Source organism: Xiphophorus hellerii, chromosome 22 (genome assembly GCF_003331165.1).
Source record: "Xiphophorus hellerii strain 12219 chromosome 22, Xiphophorus_hellerii-4.1, whole genome shotgun sequence".
In the NCBI taxonomy this organism is placed as follows: domain Eukaryota; kingdom Metazoa; phylum Chordata; class Actinopteri; order Cyprinodontiformes; family Poeciliidae; genus Xiphophorus; species Xiphophorus hellerii.
The window spans coordinates 1608050-1630679 of record NC_045693.1 but is presented as its reverse complement, the minus strand read 5'-3'; the positions used below and the strand labels follow the sequence as shown (position 1 = coordinate 1630679).

Sequence of the window (22630 nt, the reverse complement as noted above, 5' to 3'; positions counted from 1 at the left end):
CTGAGTAATATTGCCTTACGAAAGCCATTTAGAGGGGGTAAGACGACAACGAAGCCACAACGACAATAAAATTAGAAGAGGGAGGTCAAAAAATTTCCCAAACAGGTACAGCTAACGTATCGTAGCTTTAAGCTAATAGGACGGAATGGCTAGCCTAGAAATTTTATTAGAAGAACTGAGAGGGTTCCGCCAGGAAACCAAGGAACAACTCTCGACTATTAAAGAGGAAATACGAAAAGCAAACGCAGGATAAGTGAAGTAGAGGAGCGGTTGGAGAAGACAGAGGAGCGAACTCAAAACACAGAGGAAGTGGTAGCAGAGTTGCTAAAGCTACACATGAGTCTGGAAGATAAGCTGGTAGACCTGGAGAGCCGTTCCAGGAGAGAGAATATCAGGATCTATGGTGTTCCAGAGGGGGCTGAAAAGGACTGTGAATCCGTGGTTGCATTGGTGGAAACTTTACTTGAACAGGGGCTCGGTCTGGAGGACAGCGGGCCAGACATGCAGATTGAGCGGGCACATCGGGCGCTGGGACCGCAGCCACCGGAGGGAGCGCTGCCACGGTCCATCGTTGTGAAATTTCTGAGTTTCAAATATAAAGAGCTGTTGCTTCGCAAGGATGTAACTGGGTCTATATTGTTAGTATATTTTCACAAAATGTTTTCTTTAATTTATTTGTCCTCTTATACTTGTCTGTCTTTGTGTTCCTCTGTGTCTGCTATGAGGGGTTTGGTCCTCCAGCTGCGCCCTACTTTCTTCTTCTTTTGTTTGGGGTCCTCCAGCACCATTATAAATGTTAAGTTGTTCATTTCCTCTTCCCTTTTTTTACTCGTCCCACTGGGAAGAGGCAAGTTTTATAATCCATTGTAATCCTTTCATTTATATTGTCCAAATGTTTATTTTTTTCTTCTGTATTAATGTTAGGTGTTTTAATATTTTCATTTGAGTTGCTATTATGCATTTATAAGATTTGATGCATGCTAACATTATTATTTTGTATAGATCGGGTTGGAGAACTGGAGCACATGCTACGTGCTAATCAGTGGTGGGAAGTAACGAAGTACAAGTACTTCGTTACTGTACTTAAGTACAATTTTCGTGTATCTGTACTTTACTTAAGTAGATTTAATAATGGATACTTTCTACTTTTGCTCCACTACATTTAACAGTAAGTATCTGTACTTTCTACTTCACTACATTTCTATATAGCGTTTCTTTACTCGTTACATCCAAGACGCATTTCAGTTTTTTGATTTGTTCGTTAGTTTGAAAGTATCCAATGGCGAGAGCAGAATCTGTCCGCTGAACCAATCCAAAGCGGGAAATAACCATTAGGCCCTCCCTCAAGAAGAGCAGCACAGTACGCAGGACCTGCAGAATCATTAACTCCCAGAATGGAGTCCAAGGATAGTCATCCTCCAGAAGACCTGCCCCACCCATGGCCTTATTTAAAAGATTTCTTTGAAATAACTGGGTCAAAAAACGCTTCCTGGAGATTCCAATGCCGCCTTTGCCTTCCCCGAAAGCATGAAATTCTATCTTTCAAAAATTCACCATCAAATTTGAAAAAACATATTGAGGTAAGTTAAGTTGCTAAACGCTATCGATGTTAAATTAATTTGTGTTAGTGAAGTTTTATGTAATCTTAGCAAGCTTTTTGTTGAACTCGACTGCAGTAAATAAATACGATTACTGTATATTGTTATAAGCTAGCATGAACTTGCAAGTAACAGTGATTACTGCGGTCGTGATCACGTCTCCCGCCATGAATGTTGCATATAAGTTGACGCTAAACTCCTTCACGTCCTGGTTATTGAATAAATGTTAGCGCCATTAAAATAATCTCCATGTAACAGTTACAGTCATATTCAATAAATTAGAATATGGGTTCCAATGAGACGCAATTGTCGCAAGTCCGGCGACATTGGCGGACATTCCCGCCCACAGAGTCAGCCGTACCCCCCCTGCCTGGAAGGTGTTTATTGTCAGCCCCTTTCTGTTAAGAGTTCTCTCAAAATAGCTGGCAAAAAAGTTAAGTTCATGTTTTGTTAGGACGAAAGACTAGATGTTTCCAAATCGCTTGATGTTTGTTAGGTCAGTTTAAAGTCCCTTTTTTCAGGGAAACAATTTTCTTTTGAACGTGTTTATTTTGAATTAAATAAAACATTTCAAAGGTATAATAATTTCTCTCATTTTGCCTAATTACATGTAACCCTGCAGGTCATCCCTGGAATTCTGATGCATAGAATAAAATATCTAAATCTAAACTGTCACAGGGGGTAAACACAATAAAAACATGCTTTATCTGCAGCATTGCTCATTAAAATGGTACATTACTGATTTATTAAAACTAAATACGATAGGTACACTTAATGACATTATATAAGCCGTTAGGTATTATGGTCGGCAAGTACTTTTACTTTTAATACTTAAGTAGTTTTAAAAGCTTGTACTTTCTTACTTTTACTTAAGTAAAATAATAATGTGGTACTTTGACTTTTACTTGAGTAAATTTTTGTCTGTGTATTTGTACTTTTACTTAAGTACATTGTATGAGTACTTTCTCCACCACTGGTGCTAATGCTAATATCTCCCGATTGACAGGCTGAATAAACAGAGAGCCTCCAAACCCAGACTCGGTGTTTTATGGTTTGTCCTATAAACACACAACGCAGAACTCGACCGGTCACACTTGGCAGCGTAAGGGATTTGTCTGGTGTGAAAAACAAATAAATCTGGATCATGATTATCCACCAGCCATCCTCAGAAAGCGCAGAGAGTACACCGAGGTTCGGAGGGTCCTGAAAGAGAACGGGGTTCCGTTTCAGACACTCTTCCCTGCGAGGCTGCGAGTGAAACATAAAGAAGGGTCCAGAACCTACGACACCATTGAGGAAACCACCGAGGACATGGCTAAAAGGGGCTACAAAGTTAAAGTCATCAGATCTCCAGCTTCTCTGAAGGAGCAGATTGAGCGGCTGTCCTGGAGCAGAAAGGAGGGAAGGAAACAGAAAGGCTCCTCCGGTTCTACAAGAGGAGAAAATTACAAAGAGAGGCTCCGGGCTTTCAGAAGAACATCTCCACCTGCGACCTGAGAACTGAAGGATCCATCATTTTCCCTCCCTGGTTTTTCCTCTCAGAGATAAGTGTATAAAGGGCTGTTTTAAGAATGATGGGACTTTAAAAAAAAAAGGTTTGTTTGGGGTTCTCTCTTATTTGGGCTGCTGCCACCTGTAAGGGCCCTCCTTAAAGATATGGGAGGTTTTTCCCTTCTGGGCTGCTTCCAAGAGGCCCAACAGGGTCTAGTCAACAGACCCCTGCTTTGGATGTTGAACATGTTCTGTTTTTTCATGGTTCCTGTTTACATGTTTGTTTCTGGTTCACTTGTTTACATTCTGTTTATACTAGTTCTAGTGAGTGGTGGGGGATCTTCAGGGTCATCTGTGACATGGCGGAGAAAATTACACAAATGGTGAGGACACAGTTAAAGGTGGTTTCTTTCAATATAAATGGCATAAATAATCCAATTAAGAGATGGAGAGTTTTATCTAAACTCAGAAAAGAGAAAGTTCACATAGCGATGCTTCAGGAATCCCATCTAGATGATTCTGAACATGCCAAACTGAACAAGATGGGGTTTAAATCTGTAAATTTTTCTTCCCACAGCTCCAGGAAGCGAAGAGGGGTTGCGATTTTAATATCTAGCTCCTTGTATTATGAACATGTTGCAGAACATAAAGACAGGGAGGGTCGTTATATTTTAATTACAGGAATAATAGATGGCATCCTGATAAGTCTTGTTAGTGTCTACGCCCCACCTGGTAGCGACTGGTCATTTTATAAGATACTTGAATTAGCAGCAACAAAAAGTCAGGGTGTAATGATATGTGCTGGGGACTTTAATATTAGGTTAAACCCAAATCTGGACTCATCAAATGGGAAAACAAACTCGAAAAATATGGAATTAGTGGATGAATGGAGGGATAAGGATCCAACCAGTCGAGACTACACACATTATTCCTCTTCTCACAATGTATATTCACAAATAGATTATTTCTTCATGTTTAAAAAAGATGTGTATAGATTAGAAAATTTGGAGATCGGATATAGTCCAATTTCAGACCACAGCCCAATCTATATCTCCCTTCAACTGGCTGAAAAAAGCAGATCCACGCTCTGGAGGCTAAATACAAACTTATTAAATAGTACAATCTTTAAGGAGAATATGAAAATTGAAATCAAAAGATATTTGGAAGAGAACGATAATAAAGAGGTGGGTCCGGCAATACTTTGGGATGCTCTAAAGGCGGTAGTCAGGGGAAAAATAATAGCAATTTCCCTTCTGGGCTACTTCCTCACACCACTTCATGACTTTTTAACGATAAACTATAACCCACAGAACAATATTAGGAGCCTGTACAATTGGAACTGGGAAGCAGAATCCATAAAATATTTAGGGGTCACTTTGCCCAAGGATTTTTCCAGGATTCTCTATGCCAACTATGGGCCCCTAATTTCAAATCTGAAATCTGACATACAGAGGTGGAATCTGATCCCTTTCTCAAATTTACACTCCAGAGTGGAGTCGGTCAGAATGAACATTCTCCCGCGCTTCCTATATCTATTTCAATGTTTACCTATCTTGATATCAGAAAGGCGTTTCATAGAGTGGGAAAGATTAATATCTCAATATATTTGGCAGGGAAAAAGGCAAGGGTTAGGTATAAAACGCTGCAGTTAAAGAAAGAGAAAGGTGGACTGGGTCTTCCCAACCTACAGATTTATTACCTTGCAGCTCAGCTAAGACCAGTGCTCTGTCTAAGCTCTCCATCCTACGATGCAAGGTGGAAAGATTTGGAAGGAACAACAGTGGAAGGAAAACCTTTAATATCAGTGCTAATGGACAAGGATTTACAGGAGGGGCTGAATATACCACATGAGTCAATGCTACACACAATGCTGGATTCTTGGAGAGGGGTGATTAAAATTTGTGGATTGGGTAACCAGATAAAATACTCAGATGGTGTGCCTTTGATTCAGCTTTTAAACTGAACAAGATTGACAGAAGATTTAGAGGATGGATCCAAAAAGGATTAACCACTTACTATACATTTACCCAGAAGGGGGTGTTTCAGAGTTTTGAGGAACTTCAGAGATCTAATGGGCTGGAAAAGTCAATCACTAGAAAATGGTTAAAGCCTGAAGCACCTACAGTTGTGGGCTGGGTCAATATTAACCCAGGTGTAACCCAGGTGTCCGCCATGACCCAATCACCTTCCCTTTAAGCTGTCCCTTTAAGTTTATTGTCTTGTGTGCTTCCGGGTTTTGTTTTTTCTTCCCCACCTTGCTGCTACTCACTGTTGGTTGTCATGTTGGTTGTTTATAAAACAACCTGGAGTTTCTGAATCGACTCATCACTCATTTAATCTCTAAAACTTGAAGATTGCGGTGAGTTGTTAAAGACCATCTGACTTGACGTTGTATAGTATCTGCAATGATAGCGCCGCTAATATTTCCCTCCCGTTGAATCACTCGCCAGGTTGTGATCCATTGAGAGCTGGTAAACCTTCCTGTTTCGAGCAAGTTATCATTTCACCCACCTCCTCAGATAATCCGTTACTCGACGGCGAGTAGATAATAGGGCGTTATTTTCGCTCTGCTCCGCCAGTTAGCATTAGCATTAGCTCTGATCCATCTACAATCAGTGGCCCACATCAGTTTAGTCTACTTATTAATTACTTACTTATTGAAGAATCACACTGTTGCAGCCGAATTAAAGACCACACCTTTAATATTTAAGGGTTTACCTTTCAACTTTAGATTTGATTATTTTTTCCATGATTTCTTTATTGGTGTTGCAGTCCATGTTGGTGCAGCAATGAAATTTGGTACCTAATATGATTTAGTTTGTAGCTACTTTGATCAATCACATTTGTAAGTTGATTGATTTGATTCAATATTGGTTGTTTGTAACGACTGCTAATTATATTATTTAGGCAATTTTGAACTTGAATTATGAAGTGCACTTTTTTAAAAAAGGATTTAAATTTTTCTTTTTATCTTCTCCTTTCTTTTTTATTTTTTCTATGAAGTTGTTAAAATATAGCAAGTACGTATTCAATTGTTTTCTTGTCCCTCCCATTTAGTTTATATAAATATAATGTTTATATATGAACTTAATGTGTGTTATCTGGCCTTTTAGGTCAGGTTTTTTTTCCCCTTTGCATTGACTCATTTGATGACGGAAGATGGCGAGCTACCCACCCACCATCTGGTGGTAGGAAAATGGAACTACACTTTCCCTACAGGAAACGAACTAAACTCTGAGTATTGAAAAGGGAAAATAATTATTTTCTATTTGTTCTTGGATCTTTTGTGGACTCTATTACGTTTGAAGTATCACTGATTATTATTATAATTGTTTTTTGTTGGTTTGTTGTTTTCCTCTTCTGTTTTTTTGGAAATTTATTGTTTTGTTGTTTTGGTATTATTATTATTATTGCCACTGCAATAAATAGCAATATTAACAAACTTTACTTTTTTGTATCAGTTGTATTAATTATTCACCCCACTCATGACTCCGTGCCGTACCTACTTCTGATTATACAAACTGGTTAACACTAAACCTCGCAGTCAAATCTGCTCAGTTGAGAAAAGCGCTACATACAGGACATTTACATTCTGGAGAAGTTCTTTTTCTGTTCAAGGTCGAAGGGAATCGTTCTTCAGGATCTGGTCTAAATGGACAAACTATGTAAAATCAGTAATTCCTGTGGACTAAATATGTTTATCACATGCAAATATTGTTGTGCAGTGTATTGTACCCTGGCTTAGGATTATGGCAAAATTATGCTCTTGATTGTGTTTTTTCCCCCCAACATAAGAAAAATCAGATCAGACCCTCCTCTACCCCCCACTCACTCTTCTGTTATGGATGTTTGGTTACTGTAAAAAAAAAAAAAAAAAATACCCTGAATTGGCTTATGTTATTCCTTCTTATACATCCACTGTGTTGGAAATTGAATTGTACAATGTAATTGGAACCTGCCTTTCCAAATAAAAGATTAAATAAATCAAAAAGAAAACTGGTTTCTCCAGCAGTGAGAACATTTTACCTGAGAGTTTCCAGGTTGCAGTTTGGACTCTCCAGTCCAGCAGAAAGAAACTTCACTCCTGAATCCTCCAGGTTGTTGTTACTCAGGTCCAGTTCTCTGATACTGGAGGACTGGGAGCTGAGAACTGAGGACAGAACTTCACAGCTTCTCTCTGAGATGTTACAGCCACTCAGTCTGAGGAGACAGGGAGGAAAATCTGGTGTTAACCAATTCATCATCTATCATGCAACAGATTAGACAAACAGATTAATGCTGTTGTGAAATCCAGGTTCTTCCATCACAAATTACCAAGCTGAAGTTCTATCTTACAACAAAATGTGTTGAAAAGTGATTTGTGCTGTTATTAGCTCTTGGTAGGATTACTGTAATGCCTTGTATGCTGCCTTAAATAAATCATCTCTGTATTGCCAACATGCAGCACCTGGTCTTTTAACAGGTAATAGAAAACATGAAAATCTATCTCCAGTTCTGGCTTCTCTCCATTGGCTTCCTGTTTGTTTTAGGATTGAGTTGTGTGCAGCCTGTAAATGTCTGGCGTGACCAGCGGATGGCCAGGGCCGTAAAGTGGGGGGCCAATGGCCCGCCTGGGCCCCCCTGTTCCGGCGCCTATATCCATCACTATTCCTTAGTTCTTGATTCAAGCAGAGTTTGACATTCTTCTATAAAGCCAGTTTACAGATTATGTTTCTATTTTGTTTAACCTTGTTTATAAAACATTTTTATGTGATTTTGCTTCATTGTTTAGTTTGTTTTACTTTATAGAACTGTAAGTCACTTTGGTAAATGCCTGTCATTTTTATGTGTGACTTAAAAACATTAATCCAATAAATGAAATGGAGATACAAAATAAATAAGTGGTTCTTAATAAGGTTCAGAAAAAAGAAGTTGACACATCTGTTATAGAAATGACATCTGCATCATCTCTGATAGCAGCTAATGGACAGAAAACTGGTTTCTCCAGCAGTGAGAACATTTTACCTGAGAGTTTCCAGGTTGCAGTTTGGACTCTTCAGACCAGCAGAAAGAAACTTCACTCCTGAATCCTCCAGGTTGTTGTTACTCAGGTCCAGTTCTCTGATACTGGAGGACTGGGAGCTGAGAACTGAGGACAGAACTTCACAGCTTCTCTCTGAGAGGTTACAGCCACTCAGTCTGAGGAGACAGGGAGGAAAATCTGGTGTTAACCAATTCATCATCTATCATGCAACAGATTAGACAAACAGATAAATGCTGTTGTGAAATCCAGTTTCTTCCATCACAAATTACCAAGCTGAAGTTATATCTTACAACAAAATGTGTTGAAAAGTGATTTGTGCTGTTATTAGCTCTTGGTAGGATTACTGTAATGCCTTGTATGCTGCCTTAAATAAATCATCTCTGTATTGCCAACATGCAGCACCTGGTCTTTTAACAGGTAATAGAAAACATGAAAATCTATCTCCAGTTCTAGCTTCTCTCCATTGGCTTCCTGGTTGTTTTAGGATTGACTTCAAGATTTTATTGTTTACTTTTAAAGTGATGAAAGTCCCATTATACCTCTGTGATTTCTATAACATGCACATTGTACAGAGGACTTTGTTCAGCCAACCAGTTTGTCTAAGATGTTCCTAGATAGAAAATGAAATTCAGAGGTGATCGAGTTTTTCAATTTGTGTCCCTAAACTTTGGAATAGTTTACATTTTCATTTATAAACTGTTGGGACATTTAAATCTTTGTCCAACACCCGTCAGCAGCAGCACCAGATTCATTTTAGAGGTGGAGGGTCATGGGGTGTTTGTCTCCTCTGTTACACACTTTGAATGTCAGGCATTTGTTCAATTGATATGATGGCTCCTGTCAATCAGTTCAGTGGGTTTGTTGCATTTTGTGCCTTAATAAACAGTAAACATCTCTAACCTGGAGGAAACATTTTGGGTCTACCATGTGCTGCGGTCTGGCTGATCTGATGATTGTTTGTTATTAAATGCGCTGCGGTCATAGAGATTTGGTGGAAAATAATCAGGAATAAATGTTAAGTTGTCAGTGGGGAGGAAGATGCAGAAGGCAGCTTTACACAGAGCATTTAGATGGTGGAATGGACTTTATTCTATTTTCCAAACTGGAGTCTGGAATAATGTTAAAGAGGATAAATGTCTGCAGCCGACCTGAGAACAGCTGAATACAGATCGACGGTATTAAAACATCGAGTTTGGATGAAGGTTTTGTCATCATTACATCATTGATGTGAACGCACCGCGCACATGGTAAAAACCTCTGGCAGGATCTAAACAACCAATCTTACAACCACGGGAGGATTCAAACTCCTCGTTCATTCTTAGCTTACAGAAAAAGCGCTGTTAAGGAAAAATGATTATTTTTAGTGCGTAATACAGTTAATCTTACGACATGTGTAAAAGGTATATTCAACACTCTTATTTGGAACAGCTTTGTGTTGAGCATTTGGGATTGAGCAGATGATCAGGCATTCAGACAGGCAGGGGCCTCCCTGCTGTGAGGCCAAACCACGGAGCCATAAAATTAGCATTTTCCTGTAGGGCAATAAATTGAGTTTGGGAGAGAGCGACTTTAGATTTCACAGGTATCTGTGAGATTTTATCTCAGGTCGTTCTGTACTCAGAATGACCGTGGGAGCCACGGGGGTTCAGGGCCAGCGATCCGCTCTGTTGTTTTGCCAGAGACCAGATGGCCCTTTGATCTTTGCCGTAAATTAGGGGGAGTTCCAAGTTTCTCTGAGTGCTTAAGGGAGTTTCCAGTTGGTCAACAAGAGGAACGCCTTGAGTGCATAAATTAAATAGAAAAACACCTCCTTACTATAAGATTACGTGTCAGGAGAAAAAATTCAGAGAGCGGCCAACATTTTGCCTTTTTTTATATCGGCTCTCTCCAAAGACGCGTCTTTGCTTTTTTTGTTCGTCTTTGTTTTGTGTTTGTCTGTCTTTGTTTGTATAAGGTAAACAATGTATATTTCTGTTCCTCTGCAGCTTTGTTGATTGATTCATGCATTGCTTTGTATGGAATTAAACTCTGTGATCTGTGACATCAACACGCTTTGTTGTTGTTTCACTTTAGCACACGCCGCCCGCTGAGGGACCCGGAAGATTGGGGAAGAGAGAGCCAAACGTTTTGTCCAAAATTAACATTAAATTATTTCTTCCTTTAACAATTGGGGGCTCGCCGGTACTGGAATCTTGGCGGGTGGCGGTTTCTCCCCGATCGATCCGTTTCGGCTCGGTGCGGTAAGACACTTTTTAAGTACTCCTTTGTTGTCTGTAGCGCCGTGTGCTCGGAACAAGGGGGGGGGGGCTGGATTGTTGTAAGTGTGTGCAGCTACGCGGAGTTTCGAAGCTGCAGGGGAAGATAGATTTGTCCCTAAAACAGTCTGTTGTTTAGAAATTGGAATAAATACACAGTATAGGGGATCGTGGCTGATCCAGACAGAGGAGTTTGCACTAACTCTGCCGTAAATGCTGGGGTTCTTATTTATTTTCTTTCCCCTGAGGATTCATGACTGTGCCTCTTTAAAAGCAATTTGGGAAGTGTGTATCAAAGGTAGTTTGGGCTTGAATCAGCCCGGAGACTGACTCATCTCCAGCGGACTTATAATTAGGTAGAGTTGTATCACTCAGAGGACTAAGTAGAGTTGTATCACTCAGAGGACTAAGTAGAGTTTGCTAAGGAAAATGATTATTTAATGCTAAAAATACACTTAATCTTATGACATGTGTAAAGGGATAGTCAACACTTTATTTGGAACAGTTTTCTGTGGAGCATGGGGGAGCTCACAATAGCAGACATTCAAACAAAGCAGGGCCCTTTTGCCTCCCCCACACACAGAGCAATAAAGTTACATTCCGATGGAGCAGAGGAGACTTCTTGGCGCCAGAGATCTTCCGTATCAGGCAGAGATGACCACGAAGTGGTCCGCCCTCTTACTCAGATAAAAACCAGACATCTGAGCTGTGGTGAGGGGAGTTTCCGGGTTTCTTTGGGGGCTGGGGCAGGTCTCTGATTGGTCAGACAACGGAGCGCCTCCTTTGCATATATTAAATAGGGAAACGCCTCTTTGGTTAAAATTTCAGGGCAGCACCGGAGAGTGGCTGAGAGAGTTTTTTCCATCTTTTTCTCCACGTGGGCGCCTTTGTTTGTCTGTCTCTGTGTTTCGTGTTGTCTGTTTACCCTTGTCTGTATAAAATGTATATCTCTGTATCTCTGCAGCTTTGTTGTCGATTGCTTTTGTATGAATTAAACTCTGTGATCTGTGACGTCATTTTGCCTGTCGTTTCCTTGCCAGCTGTGACGACATCCGCTCGAGACCCGGCTAACAGGAGGAAGGAGAGCCATGCTTTTTCCAAAAGTTTAAGCTAACCTAATAACTTCTTCCTTAACAAGTTGTATCACTCAGAGGACTAAGTAGAGTTGTATCACTCAGAGGACTAAGTAGAGTTGTATCACTCAGAGGACTAAGTTTGCAAGTTGGAAATTAATGCATTTTTTTTTTTAGCCGGCACCATAGTTTAATTTTTATTTTTTCCCCCTCTGTCTTTTACGTTTGTCTGAAACCGTGTTTGTGTTCTCTGTATTTCTCTGTGTGTGGTGATTTGTGAGCTTGCTGCTGTGGAGTGTGAGGTGTGAAGCTGCGAAGCTGTGTGTGTGTGTGTGCTGATTGCTCTGGCGGAACGCTGTGTTTGAAAAGCGCTGTTTGTGTGGATTTGAGTTGCTTTGCTGCGTTTTATTGTAAAGTTATTATGGACACTGAGTTGCAGAACATGTTATAAGCTATTTTTATGGTCGGGGTTCGTAGAAGAGTCTTAAAGGGGATGAGAAGTTGATGTGTCAGATGGAGCCAGGAAACTTACAGTACCTGACTAAGGAAAAGTACGGTTTAGAAGGCGTGTCGAAAGTAGAATAAAGACGAAACGTGGTGTTTTAGTTTTAAAATAAGGGTTAAGTAAAACTGGTACCAGAAAACAGAAAATTATTGGTTGTTGTTAGATTCTAACATAAGTTTGAGATGTCTTTTTTAAACGTGCACGGTATTTAAAACAGGTTCCTGAAGACTAGAGTTTAAAATTAATTAAATTGAAACATGAAAAAATGTTAATAAAACATTGGAAAATTCCTGAAGCTTCAGTAAAATTTGATAAAATTACAGTAAAATTTGATAGAATAATGACGACAGACTGAAAATTGGGGACTGATGAAATTTTGACTGACTATAAACCTGGCCAGATGTTTTGTGTTTTTGTTTGTGTTACAATTCATGTTGGTGTGAAAGACTGTGTGATTGGAGATAAAATACCACTTGGTATTTTATGTCATATAAATACAACGAGAATGTAAACAGCACCTCTGTCAGTGGATGCCATAGGCAAGAATTTCTCACTTGGGACACCAACTAGAAGTAGAAATTACCCTACAGAGTATTTTTTAGTGCTGTCTCGTAGTGCAAAATTTCCAGTTTTTAGAACACCCTATGTGTTGAACTGGACTAAATTATTCAAATTAGGCAATAACAGCAGTTACTGTGACCTGCAGTGTAAAGATTGGAAGGTTATTGAAAGATAGAATCCTGATAACATAAAACATCTGAACAAATTGAAAGTATAAATTATGGGTTCTCAGGTTAAATGAATTAATAGATGACTAAATGAAAATAAAGTGAATAAACAAATAGTTAAATACATGACTGATTAGGTAGAGAAATAAATAACATAAAAACTGCATATAGAATTGAGAACTAAAATAGTAGATAAACATGTTAATTCTTCCTTCTAGGCTGAGAAGGTAGTTGTAAATATAGAATAAAATACAATGAGCTACAATGGGACTTTTTCATGAGTTCAGGATACAGAAAAAACAGAAAGGATCTTTAGAGACACAGGCTCTAACTGTAAGAGGAATCGCTCAGATGACAACAAACTGCAGTATGCAACTGATTCTAGATAGTTTCACAATCAGTCTTTTTAAACTGACCAAAACTTTAAGATAGTTAAAATATTATTAAATCTATAGGACTTATTGATAATTAAGACAGGATAAAATAGAAGTAACTCTCTTGTTGAATAGAAATTGATTACATATAGAAAAGTTTGCTACAATTTACAAGATTTGTTGTTGAAGGATAACATTAAATTAGAAATAACTTATTGGTTAATGAAAGAGGATCAGGTGGAACTATTGTAGAGAATAATGAAGCCCAGGGAGGAGTTGCAGCCCCCCACTTGCAGCAGCTCAGCAGGGGAGCCACAGAGCTGTGCTGTAACCTCTACCCCCACTAGATTCAACTAACCAACGTGTGAGGCCTCTTTACAAAACACTATTTTTTTAAGTACAAAGCAAGCTGTAATGCAAATCATTCCCTCCAAGAGGTGAAGGAAGGTTTTATGGTAGGGTTAAAGATTTGTTTTGTGATCTGACAATGGAGATTGCTCAGACTAGTGTAGTGACTTTAAAATATAGATGTTAAATCTAAAAGTAGAAAGGATTTAATTAATTTTTTCCTAAGGAACATAGAGATTGGCTGTTTAAATCTTGGGGTTTTGTTTGGCACTGTAGATTATATGAAGTTGTAGAGAGTCATTATCATTACATAAGGCAGGATTTTGATGTAGTTTGGTTTCCTACACTTCAGTGAAACATTTTCTTTTTAGTGTAGATAGTTTAAGCAAGCACATACATAGTGACCAACGAAATAATGGGGAATATGTTGAATGTAAGTTTTTAGCATCAGAACACTGAGTCTTAATTGGTAAACATGCTTTGTCAAACACTAGTGAAAATTCTTGAGAAGTTTGTAAAATGAATTATTTGAAAATCATAAGAGTAAAGTGAAATACGGTATTTTACAACTGTAACGTGAAGTGTTTTGGAAAAATAGAGTCATCTTGAAGGTTTCATCATGCCGAAACAAATTGTTCTGTTGTTTTGAAAAGTTTACCTTTTGGGAAAAAAGGCAGCATTGAGTATGGGTAGAATTTCTCAGGTAAAATAATAAACCTGTTTCATCAACATCTTTATTTAACATAGTAGAAATTGTGATACATTAGCAGGTAATGTATCATCAGGGGGAAGAATATGTTATGGGTTTATTTTTTATATTGCTTAATTAGATTACTGAAATTTATATTACTTAAACAAATTTTTGAAGAACATGTCTGATCTGTGCTACACATAAAAGTGAAAGGAAAGATATTGTCTGGTGAAATATGTGCTTATTTTGAATGGATTTCAGTTGTTCTCCATTGAAAGATGTTCTGACAATGGGCTAAAGTATTTTGAAACCAATAGATAACAAATTTATAGTGATTAATGAAGCATATTTTGGTTAATTAACTTGGGAAATAATTATAGAAATTAAAAATATTATTGCGTTGGCCATTTTCAGAGCATTGATTTAATGGATTAAGAATGTTTTAAGAAATGTTTTGAAGAATCTGTTAATTGATTAAGTTATCACTAATCAGTAGAAGTACTCAGGTGGGTCTGAGATGTGGGATTATACTGATTTTTCTAAACTTGATTTTTGTTTTGATTTACATCCATTTAAAATGACTTTGAATAAAACTTTACATTCTACTACCAGTAAAAGGCCTGGAGACAAAATTGGTATATTTTGAAAATGTCTGGATTTGTTAAGTTATACATTGACATTATAATTTCTCCAGGTCTAACTCTTTTGAATTTTTGTTTAAGGAACGCATGTTGAATGTTTTAGACAAAAACAACCAGTAAGATCTAGTTTGTTCTATAAAAGTAATTTAAACTGGACTGTTTAAGTCACACTGATATTCATTGTTTTGATGGTAAATGTAAGCTATACAACTACATTTTTAAGCTTTTGTTATTATTTTGTTTTTGTTTAATCCTATATTACAAGATTAGTTTCAAATGAAGATCTGCATATGTTTGACATTCAGGGAAAACGCTAATTTAGAACCTTGTCTTTTGAAGCAGGTGATTACAGGGTTTTGGTGTTTTCCATCTGTTGGCGGTGGAGTATATAAAATAATGGAAACGTAAATTGAATGGATCACATCCACCATTTAATGAGCAGAACTGGACAAGTAGGAGATAAGGCTTCACGTGATGAGTTGCTCATGGCTTTCTACACACAGACTGGTCTGGAGTTCTGAGCTCCAGGCCTGACTCTGGACTCTGCAACAAAAGCTGTTGTCTTCGAGGAGGAGTGTGACTGCTTGGAGAAGCGGTTTCACATTTATTTCGACGATAGCGGCCACAGAGCCACGAGCGTTGGAGAATTCACTCGGACATACAGTGAATTGAAGATATTTGTGTTGCGTACACAAATGAATGATGCCTTTGGAAAATCTGATCTCTGTTTTGTCATTACAGTTTTGCAGCTGTTTTCCTGGTGCCCTGTGGATGTGGTCTCATTCAAAGTCTGCATTCTTTGATAAAAGATTAAAGTAATTCCCCTGATGGAAAATGACAAGCCAAATTTGCTTTCTTTAAGTTAAGCCATTGTTTGATTATGCTGACACCGATGAAGATGACACTAGAGAATGTTGTACTTATGTTTCTGATGCTACTGAAACTCATGTTGATGATGCAATGTCTGTTTTAACAACCTGTGATAGGTCATGTCACAGGATGAAGTTTTCCTCACGAGGAGATTTCACCTTCTCCTTAAAACTCGCTGTTTAATTGGCATAATAATCCAATTTTCAGTGAGCAACGAACGCTCTGATGGAAACCTGAGGTTTCTAACAGAGGAGGATCAGGCTACAAGAGGATCGACATTAACTTTTTTACTGCGTGTTTTCGTTCTTTGCGAACTCTGAAAGGACTTTCGTTTCTTTTTTTGCGCGCATTTTTTGAACATTTCCTGACGAAGACTTCATATTTTGTTTTTGAGAGACTATCGACGGACATTGAAAAAAAAAAAGAAAAACAGAAAAAGGACAAGCTGCAGATTGTAATTTTGTGTTTCTCATTTTTTGACAGATTGTAATTTTGTGATGAGTGTTGTCTTTTAAGTTGCAGAGCATTTCTTACTAATTTTTATATGTATATCCTTGTCTTATTTTTTTCCATTTTATACTTTGGGTTTTTGTTTGTCCTGTGTTTTTGGTTGTATTGTGATAATTGTGTTTTATGATTTTATATTTTTGAAATGATAAGTATTTCTTACCCTTGGGTTTTGTTTAAAAAGGGGGACTGTTATATAATTAGGCTACGTCACTCTTTTGGTTTTTTATTTTTTAGTTTTTTCGTTTTTTTTTCTTTTTATTAGTTTAATACATAGTTTTTTGGTTCTGTATTAGAAGGCTTAATCAATTTTTTATGAGGTCTTTTATTAAGACCTCAAAAGGGGGACTGTTAAGGAAAAAATGATTATTTTTAGTGCGTAATACAGTTAATCTTACGACATGTGTAAAAGGTATATTCAACACTCTTATTTGGAACAGCTTTGTGTTGAGCATTTGGGATTGAGCAGATGAGCAGGCATTCAGACAGGCAGGGGCCTCCCTGCTGCGAGGCCAAACCACGGAGCCATAAAATTAGCATTTTCCTGTAGGGCAATAAATTGAGTTTGGGAGAGAGCGACTTTAGATTTCACAGGTATCTGTGAGATTTTATCTCAGGTCGTTCTGTACTCAGAATGACCGTGGGAGCCACGGGGGTTCAGGGCCAGCGATCCGCTCTGTTGTTTTGCCAGAGACCAGATGGCCCTTTGATCTTTGCCGTAAATTAGGGGGAGTTCCAAGTTTCTCTGAGTGCTTAAGGGAGTTTCCAGTTGGTCAACAAGAGGAACGCCTTGAGTGCATAAATTAAATAGAAAAACACCTCCTTACTATAAGATTACGTGTCAGGAGAAAAAATTCAGAGAGCGGCCAACATTTTGCCTTTTTTACATCGGCTCTCTCCAAAGACGCGTCTTTGCTTTTTTTGTTCGTCTTTGTTTTGTGTTTGTCTGTCTTTCCCTTGTCTGTCTTTGTTTGTATAAGGTAAACAATGTATATCTCTGTTCCTCTGCAGCTTTGTTGATTGATTCATGCGTTGCTTTGTATGGAATTAAACTCTGTGATCTGTGACGTCAACGCGCTTTGTTGTTGTTTCACTTTAGAACACGCCGCCCGCTGAGGGACCCGGAAGATTGGGGAAGAGAGAGCCAAACGTTTTGTCCAAAATTAACATTAAATTATTTCTTCCTTTAACAGCGCCAAGCTGCCAAATTTACAAAAGTAAACTGACCAATAACATTTAGGCTGTGAGCAGCTCCATGGACTCACACAGACTCGGTATGTACAAGATGTTCTGACACAACAGATCTTTTGTTCTCCTAAATGTTAATAGTAAAGAGGGTTAGGTGATAAAAAAAAATTAAAAATTATTTTTTTCTGTTTCACTTAAAGGAAAATCTAAGGTACACAGTGTGTACAGCTGTGAGTGCCCTGTGCTCAGCTACTTGTTACAAGTCCAAAATAAGCACAATACAGCTGTTGGGGAAATTGCATATATATTTATCAGACATTTGTTTAAATATTATTTATTCTGAATTGCTTTAACTATGTTTCTGAGTGTGTTTTAAGGAGGCCTCACTGAAATGGTAAATGGACTGAACTTACAGTATATAGCGCTTTGCCAGTCATTTTGATCACTCAAAGCACTTTACACTAGAGTCACATTCATCCAGTCGCACTGACAAACACACACACACGTTTATACACCGATACGCAGATCGGTAGGCAATTTGGGGTTAAGTGCCTTGCCCAAAGGCACATTGACATATGGCAGAACGAAGCTGGAATCGAACCTACAACCTTCCGATCTCAAAACGACTACTCTACCATAGAGCCACAGTCGCCCTGAAGGAAGCATTTGACATGAATGTTTTGAGAAAGAGTGCGGCTGCAGCCGGTTTCAGCAGATATGCGCCCTCGATGCCTCCCGCGGTCCGGCCCCTGCGCCGCAGACGCCCACTGGACCTCCCATGAAGGTCCACCTCCAGCGTCTCCGCCAACCCTGGTTGTGTTTTTGATTTTGGACTGTTTTTGGGCATCTTGGAGCCACCCTTCAGGGGTGGGGGGTATTGTAAGGATTTGGTTTTCTGTGTGTTTATTTTGAGTTTCAGAAGAGTCTCATGGAGACTAATCAGTCCTGTCCTCCCCTTGATTGTTCCCAGGGGTGTCTCGTTCCCTGATTACCTCCTATGTATTTAATGTCACCTGTGCGTGTCTTCATCGGGTCCTAGTCGTATGCATCTATTCTGTCCTGCCTTTCTTGCCGTCCATTAGTTTACCAGTTGCTACCAGTTGTGAGCATTAACCTTCCGCTCCTCTGTGCTGCCTGGATTTTTGTATTTTTCATCATTAAACCATTATTATTCACTTCAACCTGGGTCCACTGCGTCTGTCTCACCACCTTCAATTCCGCACTTCATGACAGTCAACTGGAAAACCAGTAACACATGTAGATCTGCTGAAAGATCTACTGTAGGCCGTGCAATTACCGAAATCCCTAGCAATATGTAAATGTGCAGCACACACAGCTGTCACAGACAAAGTGTCCCTAGGGAATGCATTGCTGACAAAATAGCAAGAGCAGCAGCAACAGGGGAAGTAAAAGTACTACAGTTAGAAGAAGAAATAAATCTAAATTAAACAACTTTACGAGACATGCAACAACAAAGTCTACAAAATGAGAAAGACATCTGGATAAAAAATGGTGCAGAAATAGAAAAAGACATCTATAAATGACCTAAAAACAAACCTATCCTACCAAAGAACCTTTACAAATGGGCGGCAGTATTGAGCCATGGTGTAACACATGTCTCAACAGGAGGGACGGTAGGACAGATACACCAGCATTATACTATCTATGGATTTAATTCCTATTAAAAAGATTTTGTAGGGCATGTTTAGCATGTGCTAGACACAACCCCCAAGGGAACTTAAGACCGCGCAGAGGAAAGTTCCCTAACCCACAATATCCATTCCAAGTCATACATATGGATTTTATAGAGCTGTCACGATCTGTGTTTTTCTGTGTATTTATTTCAAGTTTTCTGAGTCTCTGAGTCTCTGTGTTGTCCTGTCTTCCCCTTGATTATTCTCAGGTATGTCTCATTCCCTGATTACCTCCTGTGTATTTAATGTCACCTGTGTCTCGGCATCTCTGTCGGGTCCTTATCCAATGTGATCCCAGTCTGTCCGTTCTGCTGTTTACGTCCTGTCATATAACCTGTCGCTACCAGCGTTGAACCTTAGTTTCTGTTCAGCTGTACTGCCTGGTTCTGGATTGTGTTTTTGGTTTATTCAGTCATTAAAACCATCATTCAGCTTTACCTGGGTCTCCAAGCATCTGCCTCACCATCTCCTCACACCACTTCTTGACAAGAGCTAAACAAAAGTGAATCTCACCAACCAACATGGGGAAGTCCAGTGTACAAAGGGGGTCAAACCAAATAGTTTGATCATCTCAAAACTGGTGAAGATTGTCCACAACCTTGTGGTGTCTTTAGGAGAGGAAGAAGGTTCATAGTGATCAAATAATTGACAGGCTACACTATCATTTAGGTGTAGCATGTTTATTCTTGGTCATCCTGTCCCTTTTGCATAAAAATACACACAGCAGCAGCAGGAGTGATGACTTGCAGTCCTCCCCAGTGGTACCACCAGTGACACCAACAAGCTTACATAGATTTAGGTGAGGGACTGATAGGGGAGCTATAAAAAGACACAAACCAATTCCTAACTTTTGCAATGCCACTGATTCCACGACAACTGATGATCCTTATGTTTGTTACAACTCTATCTCTTTTTCCAGCATGACCATGACCTTTGCCTAGATGCTATTGGTTATAATACAATTGGGGATGGGTATTTGCAACCACTGATTCACAATGGGCAAAGGACTCCTATGAATGGGAGCCACTGGCGCAAAGCTGGTCTAAAATCTTAACTATGTCAAAGCAGAAAATAGATAGAAAATCTATATTGATACTCCATTTTAACACCACCAAAGCCCCTTGGTTAAAAGAACCTCCTTCTGTGCCAAGTTACAGAAATCCCCCATGTTATAGTTTAGGATTGTGCGTGTATAAATCGGGAAAAGATCCATGTACCTTTTTAGCAATTTGTCCAAACATTACTGATGCAAAAAATCACACTGACAATTCAGATAATCCAGGTTTAACCCTCGGGCCAAAATCCACCTCCACGGTGCGCATAACTATTTTAAACCATCAGCCTACGGTTGATGACTGGTTCCAGGTGATTACAGGTGTGTCCGGCCATAATAACAATTGGTTGTTAATGGTAGAACAAGCAGCAAACATGACTAAAATGGATTGTGTAGTTTGTATGGGGCCTCGACCCCTTTTACGCATAACACCAGCAATAATATCTATACCTTGCGTGATTGAAGTTATGAACAGTTCAAATCCAAACAGTACTTATGCTTCACATGACTGTATTCCCTATAACAATGATGGATAAAAAGAAATCTCTGTTCCCAGAAACTGTTGCTCTAGGTAATTACACTTGCATAAATATGACAGGGAAAGGTGAAAAGTTGGGAAATCTCTCTCATACTACCTGTACCAACACAATAGCTGTAAATGACTATTTCAATCCTATTTCTCGAGCAGATATGTGGTGGTGGTGTGGGGATGACAGACTCTGATAGATTACCTAGAAATGCGACCGGTTACTGTGCATTAGTCACGTTACTGTTACCTGTATCTATACATCCTATGTCGGCTGAAGATTTGACTAACACTTAATCTAGTGTCATGCCTGAACAATGGCATCATTTAAATAAAAAAGCATTGACATGGCAAGACAGCAACGACCCTACATACATTGATGCCATCGGTGTGCCCCATGGTGTGCCTGATGAGTACAAATTGGCTGACCAAGTAGCTGCAGGTTTTGAATCTTCTTTCTGTTGGTAGTGTACGACAAACAAGAACATAGACAGGATTAATTACATCCATTACAACGTCCAAAGGCTGGGGAACTGGACTAAAGCAGGGTTTGAAGCAGTTCGAGACCAATTAGCTGCTACTTCTTTGATGGCCTTCCAAAACCGAATTGCTCTGGATATGTTGTTGGCTGAGAAAGGAGGAGTGTGCGTTATGTTTGGAGAACAATGCTGCACGTTTGTGCCCAACAAACACCGCTGTGGATGGCAGCCTGATAAAGGCAATTGAGGGTCTTCAAACCCTCAATGGCAAAATGAAAGAGCATTCTGGCGTAGACACATCTATGTGGGATTCATGGATGGATGTCTTTGGAAAATATCAAACCCTCGTGTCCTTTGTCTTAGTCTCAATTGCAGTCTTTGCTGCAATTTTGACCTTGTGTGGATGTTGTTGTATTCCTTGTCTGCGTGCCTTGTTTTACCATCTCATCATTCCAGCAATTTCTCCCATGGAGGACCGCATGTCACAGATGTATCCACTATTGGGTCATGATCTTGAATATGATGATGAAAACTCTAAAGGTAACTCTCCAGACCAGTAACTCGATCCAGATTTCTGGGCAGAGTAGAACCCCTCTGAGTGTAAGCATGTTTCTGCTCATAAATATGAACGCCCAGCTGAAAATCATCTGAAGTGGCTGTTATGGAGGGATATGAGAATTTGAGCAAATGTGTGATGAACAGGAGGGAAATGTTGGGGAAATTGTATATATTTATCAGACATTTGTTTAAATATTATTTATTCTGAATTGCTTTAACTATGTTTCTGAGTGTGTTTTAAGGAGGCCTCACTGAAAGAAGCAGTTAGCATGAATGTTTTGAGAAAGAAGAACTGGCAGCAGATTCAGTGGATAATCGCTCGGCAAAGAAGTTCCCGTGCCCTTGACACAAAGATTAAGTGAAACTGTATAACTTGTTTTTGTTTTATGGACATGTGTTCCAGAAGATAGGCTGTTTAATTCTGAATCATGTTGCAGCTGTGTGACCTATTTTTCTTTCCTTAGAGGTGCAACGTGCATGTAACTAGGAAATGCCCCGAAACAAATAAAAAGAGAGGGTGCGACAGGATATGTTTCAGAGCAGAAGGAGATTGTAACTGAAACACATCTCTGTTCGTTCTCCTCACGAGTAAAAAGAATCTAACTCTCTCGTCTTTTCCTGTGTCTGTGTCTAATGTCCTAGGTCCTTTAAACATGACACCAGCTATGCTGAGGATAGATAGATATGACAAAAATCATGACTGGTCAAATATTGGGAACATTAAAAAAATAAAAAATAAAATAGATGTCAAATATCCTCCAGCAATGACAGTTTAGAGCAGCAGGACATACTAATGCAGGGGTGTCGAACTCCAGTCCTCAAGGGTCACATTCCTGCAACTTTTAGATGTGCCTCTGCTGCACCACACCTGAATAGAATAACTAGGTCATTAGCAAGACTCTGGAGAACTGATCTACGTGAGGAGGAGGAAATTAAGCCATTTCATTCCAGTGTTTTGTATCTGTGGCATCTAAAAACTGCAGGACAGCGGACCTTGAGGACTGGAGTTTTACACCTGTGACCTAAT

At 39.2% G+C, this 22630-nt stretch overlaps 1 protein-coding gene and 1 long non-coding RNA gene across 2 annotated transcripts in view; one reads left to right on the top strand and one right to left on the bottom strand.

Annotated features, from left to right (window-relative positions):
- LOC116713379 (NACHT, LRR and PYD domains-containing protein 12-like) overlaps positions 1-22630 on the bottom strand; it is a 48530-nt gene that overhangs the window by 4042 nt on the left and 21858 nt on the right. Inside the window, exon 10 of the mRNA XM_032553522.1 lies at positions 8094-8267. Within this exon, the coding sequence (XP_032409413.1) occupies positions 8094-8267 (174 nt within the window). The remainder of the gene's footprint in view (positions 1-8093; positions 8268-22630) is intronic.
- LOC116712631 (uncharacterized) lies at positions 1572-6789 on the top strand. The gene is made up of 3 exons (XR_004337599.1): positions 1572-1584; positions 5242-5448; positions 5540-6789. It is a non-coding gene; the product is annotated as an uncharacterized LOC116712631 (long non-coding RNA).